This window comes from Solanum dulcamara, chromosome 4 (genome assembly GCF_947179165.1).
Source record: "Solanum dulcamara chromosome 4, daSolDulc1.2, whole genome shotgun sequence".
Lineage (NCBI taxonomy): Eukaryota > Viridiplantae > Streptophyta > Magnoliopsida > Solanales > Solanaceae > Solanum > Solanum dulcamara.
Window position 1 is genome coordinate 13,664,569 of NC_077240.1, and position 9,585 is coordinate 13,674,153.

The window sequence follows — 9,585 nt, forward strand, 5'->3', positions numbered from 1 at the left end:
GTATGGTTCAAATTATGTCTTTGGATGTTTTTTTTAATATATGTGCATTACCTCATAAATTCACTTAATATGAAATAGCGAGAGTAATTTTTAATTCACTATAAAGCCTGAGTAACTACCAACTAACTTTTTCAATTGTGATTCATCAAAAAAATAATGACCACCAATAACAAATGATCTAAAAGATGAGATGAAAGCATTATTTCAACGCTCATTTATGATAATTTATAATCAATCTACGGTGCAAGTTTGTTGGGTAGTGTAGGACTTATAATTCTAAATTTATAAGTTTTTGAATTAATAAAAGGCAGCTTTCTAGACTTTGAATATTTAATTATTTATGTACATTAAGCGATATATATAAATACAAATGTAAGGTCTAGACCAAACCTATGAGGTTTTACTGAATTGGTAAGTAAAAAATTGTAGCTTCGCCTCGAGTTTCACAATGGTCAGTCAACTTTGATTTTGTTGCATCAAAGTGCCAAAATTATTTTTTCTAACAAAAAAAAAATCACTTAATTTTGCCTTAATATCATAGAATGTCACTAAAAATCACTTGTATCATTAATTGTTGTAGACTAGTGGCGATGAGCACAACTTGCTTTGCTTTTCTTTAGAACAAAAGGAAGAACTTCACTTTAATTAAATCCAATAGATTATAAACGAGATTAAGGTAGGAGACGATATTATAATAATAATTATTATTATTATAATAGTAATAATGATAATAATAATAATAATAACAAATAAAGTATAGTATATTTCCTGTAAAACGTGGGGAAGGGATGACAAAACTGCTTCACCACTCACTCTTCATTACAAAAAAAATAAAATAAAACATAGACTTCTGTAGTTCTGTTGTTATCTACTAGTAATATACTATATATTTTCATTCTTAAAGTCAAATATAAAACTAACTTATTTATGAATTGACGTAGGTTGAATTAGATTCTTAATCTTAATTAATTAAATTTCTTGATATTTTCATGTAACCACATAACATCTAATAGTTGCAGCCTAAGTTTCAAATTAGTAAGAGTTTCAGGTTCAAAAACCAGAAAGAGAAACAGATCTGAGTTTGAAAAGGCAATCTTTATACATATTTAACATGCTCTAGGATTTGAAAATTCTTTTTGTAGTCAAAGATTTATCGAAAATAACCTTTTATCTCACCCAAAATAGCAGAAAGATTTGTGTCCACCCTCGCCTCCTAAGATTAACATGCACTAGGAAGCTGCAATAGTGTTTAGGTTCCATTTGGGCGTAAATATTATTTTGAATACTTATTTGGTTAGAATATCTGTAAAAAAAACAAACTTATTTTGTCAGTTGTTGTCATGTGTATATGCAAATATTTAATCTTAATTTTTGAACTTCAAGTAAATTATTATTTAATTTTATAATTTTAAATACGTCATATGAAAAATTAAGATTAAATTATTATTATTTTTTAAAAAATAAATTTAAAAAAATACAACAAACAAATTAAAACAAAAAATTACTTACTAACACTATTTAGAGCCCGTTTGGATGGGTTTAAAAAAAGTAACTTTTACGTATGAAGTGCTTTTAGAATTTTGAAGTGCTGAAAGTTATTTTTATAAATAAGCAGTTGAGTGTTTGGATAAAAGTGCCTATGATGTGAATTTTAGGGTTAAAAGAATAAAAAAAGGTAGTTTGGGAATTTAGTTAAGATATAAGGGATATAAAAGTAATTTCCATGGTCAAAGAAAATGACTTTAAGCACTTTGAAAAAAAAAGTTAGGAATCCTAACTTTTCATTTTTGACTGACTTTAAGAACTTTCTGGCTTAAAGTCAGCATTAGGCAAACACGTCCAAAAACTGAAAAGGGACTTTAAGTTGGTTTTGACCTACTTAAAGCCAATCCAAACGGGCTCTTATTTTGTATAAATTTTACACCAAAATCTTAAATATTATCTATGGGGTATTATATGTGGGGTCCCAAAGCCCTAATTAAAACACCAAAAAAAAATTGGGTAACATAATGCCTAACATGTCTTTCATCCATCCAATTGTCAGGTGTTTTAGTGGATTTAGGAGCCAAATTCGGAGACAAAGAATACCTGCTGTTGAACCTTTAGTTGACAAGTTGAAAATTCACATCCAATCACAAAATTACAAAATAAATTTAATTTTTTTTTATTTAGGAAAAGGTAAAAGAATAGGGAAAGATATTAATTTTCCTTTTTTTTTTCTTCCTTTTAATTTAAACACATAAAAAGAAAAAAAGAAAAGAGCTTTAACTAAATAAAAAACCAGTCATTGATTTGTTCTGCTCTTTTGCTATTCCATCAACCTAACAACTTCTGTTTCAAAGTATTCCCAATACACCAAATTCCTGAAAAGCTGAAAAAGGGTACAAAAAGACAATCCAGTTCAGTAAATCCATCTAAGAAACAAAGAGAAAAAATTGTTTCTTATTGTTCATGTTAATTTGCAAACCCACCCTCTTTTTTTATTTTTTCCAACACAGCAGCTACCCTATCAATTTGGCATATCAGAAACCAAAGAAATTCCAGACCCTTCTCAAGAAATGAGCCTAAAACATAATATAACAACAAAGATTGGATTTTTTTGTGTTTTTTGATCTTGGGTAGTTATAGAAATGATTGTTGATGTTCATGTGAAGCTCACATTGGTGATTCAAATGAAGATTGATTTGGGATAAGGAGGAAGGAAGGGGTTTATTGGTGTATTCAAAAGGGAAAGGAAAGGAGAATTAAAAAAAAGGGATTATTGTTGAGAGATGAGCAAAGAATTTAGTGGCATTTTGAAGGCCTGTAGGGAGTTCACAGTAAAGAAAGCAACTGCAAAGAAAAGAGCCAAAAACATCATTTTTGCAACAATGTCAGTGGCACATGTTGATGATGACCTTGATGCCCCTGGTGAGGTTTATTATGCAGAGAAAATATTGAACAATGGGGATATATATACGGGGAAATGGAGCGATAATTGCCCCAATGGCCAGGGGAAGTATTTGTGGTCAGATGGTTGTATGTATGTTGGTGATTGGGTTAAAGGGAAGACAATGGGAAAGGGAAAGTTCAGTTGGCCTTCTGGTGCAACCTATGAAGGCAAGTTCAAGAATGGTTATATGGATGGTGAAGGGACTTATACAGGGTACTCGAATGATACGTATAGAGGTTCTTGGGTGATCAATATGAAACATGGTAAAGGAACAAGGGATTATGTGAATGGAGATCATTATGAAGGAGATTGGCGTCGTGGGCAGCCAGATGGGCAAGGGAGATATCAATGGATCAATGGGAATCAATATATTGGACAGTGGAGAAATGGGAAGATGAATGGTAATGGTACAATGATTTGGGCTAGTGGGAATAGGTATGATGGTTCTTGGGAAGATGGATTTCCTAAAGGGAATGGCACGTTTCGATGGGCAGATGGGAGTTTTTATGTTGGTATTTGGAGTAAGGATTCTAGGGAGCAGAGTGGGACTTATTATCCTTCAAGTTCACGAACAGGTACTTTCGATTGGGATCCTCAGGATGTGTATTCAAATGATCTACTAGGATGTCTGATTAGTCCAGGTGAAAGAATATCAGTGTACCCTTCACAAAAGATGGCTACTTGGCCATGTGAAGGGGAATTTCTGCAGAAGTTGCCAATAGCAAAGACTCCAAAAGCAAATAATGCAAGGCCTAAACGAAATTCTGTGGATGGGAGGTTAAGCAATGGAGATGGCTACTGTTGGGGGTCAGAAACTGATGCAGGTTCAAATAGTGTATATTCAGAACAACCAAGAGAGTCAAGTGAAGAATCGAGAAGCATTCAAACTGATGAGGTAGATAATTCAAGAGGATTTCAACCACATTGCATCAAAATTCAACCAAACAAGAAGCCAGGAACAACAATATCGAAAGGGCATAAAAACTATGACCTCATGCTTAATTTGCAGCTGGGAATAAGGTATCCATTTGAATTGAATAAATCTTTTTTGTCTGAAGTTGTTGATTTTATTGATAACCAACCACTGTTGTTCTTGTCTTTTTCTTGTGGCTCTTAATCCTATCTTCATTATATTTGGGAAAATACAGCATATAATCTTTGACACAGAAGAAGTGGAAACACTTTCTCCCCTCCTCTTTCTATCCTTAGTTGCTAAATCTAGTGGAGGTAGAAATAAAAGAACTTAAAGTGTGTTAGAAGCCCACCTGTTTATTTTGCTTATATAGATCATAAGGAATAAAAGATCAAGTTGGTTAAATCTCTATTGATGGTTTTAAACTATTATACACACGAATTCCTTTTTTGGATCTTTACCTTACATTATATTGGTAGCAAGGAGTCTTTCCATATATATCTAAGGACAACTTGCAGTGCTTTTAGATCTTTATATCCTTTTCAATATCTTGCTGCTTGTAGCTCATTTATGGTGCCATCACAGACATTCTGTAGGAAGGCCTGCTCCAGCTACATCCCTTGATCTTAGAGCTACAGCTTTTGACACGAAAGAAAAGATATGGACAAAGTTTCCTACAGAAGGATCCAAGCATACTCCTCCACACCAGTCGTGTGAGTTCAAATGGAAGGATTACTGCCCATTAGTTTTCAGGTAGAGTTGATACACTAAACTCTGAAATAAATGGACTATTTTAAATGCCCCATATGTGTTAATTCAAATGCATAACTGAAGCGGAGTTTGAATACTGCTCAGCTTAATCGGTTGTTGCTGGTACATGGTGCAAACATTGCAGTTCAATTGTAGTGCACATGCACCTTTATTGAGACATCTAAACTCACTCCTTTATTAATTCATAGATCAGAATAGTGTTGAGAACATTTCAGCATACTAACATCAGTTGAACTTAGTCTGAAAATATAGCTATGTTTTCAGGACCCTTAGGAAACTGTTTAAAGTGGATCCAGCTGATTACATGATATCTATATGTGGAAATGATGCACTTCGAGAGCTCTCATCCCCGGGAAAAAGTGGAAGCTTTTTTTACTTGACCAATGATGACAAGTACATGATAAAGACCTTAAAGAAGGCAGAAGTAAAAGTAAGTTACAATTCTGCTTGTTGATTGTTTGCATAAAAACCTTTGCAGTCTGAATCTTTTTCTCCTTTCACCTTTATACTGAATACTTTTATAGAATATGAAACTAAAATTTCCCAATTTACCTATAATCAAAGATTTATGTACTACCTGGGACAATCTACGGTTCTTCTCTCCAGACATAATATATATTACTTGCTCAGTATCATTGATAAGCCTTTCCACTTGATGTCTTTCAAGTAATCAATCTAGCCAATAAACTTTTGCGAAACATGGTGGAATCATATCACATATTTTCACAGTTTACGCAAACATTTATACAATTTAATGGGGCTTCATTCACACAACTGCAGGTTCTTTTAGGAATGCTTCCAGCTTATTACAATCATGTTCGAGCATTTGAGAACACTCTAGTTACTAAATTTTTTGGCCTTCATTGTGTGAAGATGACTGGACCTGCTCAGAAGAAGGTATATTAGACAACTAGAACAATGTCTTCTAGTACAGTATTTGACAAGTTCATGCTTTTGTTGCATCGAGTATGTCTGTCCTTTTTTTTAAATCGATTTCCCCTTGATAACAACTGATGAGCAGGTTCGCTTTGTCATAATGGGGAACTTGTTCTGTACTGAGTATGCCATTCACAGACGTTTTGACTTGAAAGGTTCTTCCCATGGCCGTGTCACTGAGAAATCTGAATCCCAAATTGACTCCACTACTACCCTCAAGGACCTGGATCTCAATTTCTTATTCAGGCTGCAGAAAGTTTGGTTCCAAGAGTTCTGCAGGTGAGTTCTTTTTTCCCGCTTTCTCTGTTATTTAAAAGCATGATTTTTGCTACAATGATGATATCACATGCGTGAATCTCCCAGTACAGCTTTATGCTTGGTGTTCCAACGTTAAAAAGCTCAGTATAGTCAAAGACATGTAGCCTTTGTAGCCTAAGCCAGTGTAAAACTGCACTCCAAATTTTACCTTCAGTTTTGCTCCTTTTTCAAAGTATGCTGAACTTTCTATTGCACAGGCAAGTGGACCGCGACTGTGATTTCCTTGAACAGGAGAGAATCATGGACTACAGTCTTTTGGTTGGAGTTCACTTTCGAGAAGTTTCAGGTTCCGGTGAACCAGTCACAACTGAGACGCGTAATTCTGGAGTTCGGACTCCTACTGGTATACATGTCTCTCCACACTCGTTTCTTCTTGGAATGCTATATGAAGAAGGATTTTCATTTCTTCTTTTGTTTCAGCTAATGCAGACCAAAGTGGTGATGTATCAACTCCTCAAATTTCCAGGGCTGACATGGATCTTCTCTTTGATCCTTCGGGGTAAACCACATTCATGAGGATATCATGTGTCATTTTTTTCTGCTAACTTGAATGGATTTTGACTGGACAACCTATTTTTCTCCCTTGAGTGTTGGCAGGTGGGCTTCCATTAGATTGGGTATCAACATGCCAGCAAAGGCTGAATTAACAATGAGAAGAAGCGATTTCGAGGCACAGCTAGTGGGAGAGCCCACAGGGCAGTATTATGATGTCATCTTATTCTTTGGTATAATCGATATACTACAGAATTATGACATAAGCAAGAAGCTGGAACATGCATATAAAGCATTCCAATATGATCCAACCTCAATCTCCGCAGTTGATCCCAAGCAGTACTCAAAACGTTTTCGGGACTTCATATTAAAAGTTTTTGCAGAAGACACCTGAAATTTCAGAAAATCATGACACAGGGTTTTTCACTCCCAGCTAGTTGGCCTTCCACGGTATTCGCTGAGGTAACCATGCTAACCACACAACAGTAATGAGAACTATATGGTCATGAAAGCTTGGACACTTGCTCCTGGAACGAGCGGTTCTGGCTATGTGCCTCATCAAGACAGGCAGCCATGGGAAAAGAAGGCCACTGAACTTTCCTTTTCCTTTATTTTCTATATAGTTACAGGCATATAATCCATAACTCAGAAAGGCATAGATTAGTTTTGTGAGTAAATGTCCAGCCATGTAATTTTTAAGCCTGCCTGACCCAATTGTACATGAAAATAGAAGGGTGAAGCTGAGGTAGGGTGGATTTTTCTTGCAAACCAATTTTTTGATCCAGAGTGATGAGTCTCTGGAAATCTACTTATGGAATAAACATGTATAGTGCATCAAAGGGGAAAACGAGGAACTTGCAAGTCTCTTTAATTTGGGAAAAATGTTATACTACTTCTCTACAATATTTGTAACACAAATCTAACCATCCAATCTTCATCTATCGGGTCAGGGCCTCATGCTAGCATACTTGTGTATGAGCTATGCTGGTTTCACGAACTTCTCTAGGAAAACTTGAGAAAACTGTTCCTAAGTCAAAGGAGGAGACCCCTCTGGTCTGGTCTCCATATAAGCTCTCCACCACTGCCTGATTGACCCAAGCATCTGAAAGACAGTGCAGTCAACTCCATGGGACTCTACTTAGAGTAATGGAGGATGAAATTTTTTGATACAATTATATAGTAGTAGTTCAAAGGAAGTTACGTACGAGCCTTTTTCCACTTTCTTGATTGCAACTGTAAGATCAAGATCAAAAACACACTCTTCATCTCGAGGGCATATTAAGATTAGGGAAAGATCCTTGTTGTTAACTATAGAGGGATGCACAAATGAACTTGCTTGTGCATCTTATTTTTCCTTAGCTTGGGGACCGCTCTCTTACGTGGCAGCAAAAGAATGATAAGATTAAGAGCAATCCATTGAATGAGTTTTTAAATTAGTCTGACAGACTCGACTTACTTTGTTGTCAATAAAGTCTTAAGAAAATGAATATAACAGATTATCTGTTGCAAGATTTTGAATAGAAAATGGTAGTCTTAACTAAGGAGAAATTGGTCGACTTCCAAGTTTGAAACTTTATTATATTGGTTTATAAAATACTGATTCAAGGAACATGTGTGCACGCCATATAGCTATGGAGCAGTGGGAGAGTGGGTTGCATTGAACTTTCATATTATCAATTTGATATGTTAGGAAAAGTTGTCTCTTAAAGAAAAAAGTTGACTAAACCTTGCCAAGAAGAAAAATTAAAAAAATCAAAACATGAATACAAAGTTTGCAAATCTTGAAGTGGAGGACCACTAAAGGTTGTGGTACGGTATAGAGGTGTTGGTTTTAAACCCTAAAAATAGAGGATCTTTGGCGGTGAGTGTTTTATCTTTAAAGTAAAATTTTCTAACACGATGCCGGATTAATCCAACCTTAAAGCAATCTACCACAAACTTCAAGAGAAAAAGTCTTGAAGTAGGGGAATATTGTTTTTCTTTTAAATTTTGAGAATTTTTTTCAACTAAAAAAATATAATAATATATTCGGTGAAATTTCACAAAGTATGGCTGGGGAGGGTGGAATGTACGCAAACCATATCATTACCTTGTAGAGGTAGAGAGGTTGTTTTCGAAAGATTATCGGCTCAAGTGTATCAAACCCAAGTAAAAAAATAAAAAAAAAATAAAGAAAACATAGTGATTAAAAGAAAAGCAATGTAAATCTACAACTAAATAAATACATTAGAGATTTTTTTTTAATTATTTTTTTAAAAAAAAAACTGTAATTCGTACAAAAATCAGATACGTATCTCAAATCTGTTGTGAATTTTCCTCTACTCTTTATAATAATTGAATATTGGAAATTATAGTGATTTGATATAAAGTTTGCTTGCAAGTCTTAATTGCTCGCATGTGCTCCAGTAAATAGTACTGGCGACAAGCTCGATCTCTCAAGAAATTGGAACAAAGATGTTTGTTTGTTATCTTAATTCCTAAAATTTTGACAGCTATATATAAATCCTAAAAATTGCCACGGCCAATAAAAAAGAAAGAAAGTAAGTAAAAGAGGACTATCAAAGAAGGATACTCAAACTTTATCTCGGGATTAACTCACCTTACCCGTTATACCAAACGAGGCCTTGCACTTTATTTGTGTGGTTGACTGGTTGTTACGTATTATATTATTTTATAATGTATCATATTATATTGTATTGTGTTGTATTATATCGTACTGTATTGTTTTAATAAATACGATGTTTGAAAAGATTGTATCGTTCTCCATCGTTACATAATGCCCCCACATTCATGATTTGAATGATTAAACTTACAAAAAATATAGGGTACGAGGTAGAACTTCTATGAAAAGGTAGGGTAAAAGATAAAATATAATTATTAAATAAAAAATAAAGACAAAATGAGAAAAAAATATTAAGATAACGACGCGATCACACCAAATCGGTCGTTACATAAAATGTTTTTTTTCGTTGTTACCTAACGATGGATTTAAACGATACGATACAATAGAATTTAAGTAACAATAAAAACAAACACTGTATTTAAAGAAACAATACAATACAATACCACGGGTAACAACCATCCAAACAAGGTGTTAGAGTTAGGTGACACGACCCCTTAAAGGAGAGATACGATTCTGTATACTCCATTTATTCTCAGAAGTCGGAACAATTAAAGAAGAGCTAACGAAATTTCTGCTTGATTTTTTATCATTACAAACATA

The 9,585-nt window shown here is 34.3% G+C and overlaps 1 protein-coding gene across 1 annotated transcript; it reads left to right on the forward strand.

Moving 5' to 3' along the window:
- The first annotated feature begins 2,300 nt into the window (after window positions 1-2,300).
- On the forward strand, window positions 2,301-6,756 carry LOC129886409 (phosphatidylinositol 4-phosphate 5-kinase 6-like). The gene is made up of 8 exons (XM_055961083.1): window positions 2,301-3,952; window positions 4,431-4,598; window positions 4,881-5,046; window positions 5,397-5,513; window positions 5,638-5,831; window positions 6,068-6,213; window positions 6,291-6,369; window positions 6,468-6,756. The coding sequence occupies exons 1-8, from the start codon at window positions 2,772-2,774 to the stop codon at window positions 6,754-6,756; spliced, it is 2,340 nt and encodes a 779-aa protein (XP_055817058.1). The 5' UTR covers window positions 2,301-2,771.
- Window positions 6,757-9,585: the final 2,829 nt, after the last annotated feature.

Excerpts from the sequence above, each read along its gene's own strand:
- LOC129886409 (XM_055961083.1), top strand. The coding sequence starts at position 2,772 with ATGAGCAAAGAATTTAGTGGCATTTTGAAGGCCTGTAGGGAGTTCACA. Across the intron at positions 3,953-4,430 it reads AATTTGCAGCTGGGAATAAG|ACATTCTGTAGGAAGGCCTG; the intron begins GTATCCATTTGA and ends GTGCCATCACAG. Across the intron at positions 5,047-5,396 it reads TAAAGAAGGCAGAAGTAAAA|GTTCTTTTAGGAATGCTTCC; the intron begins GTAAGTTACAAT and ends ACACAACTGCAG.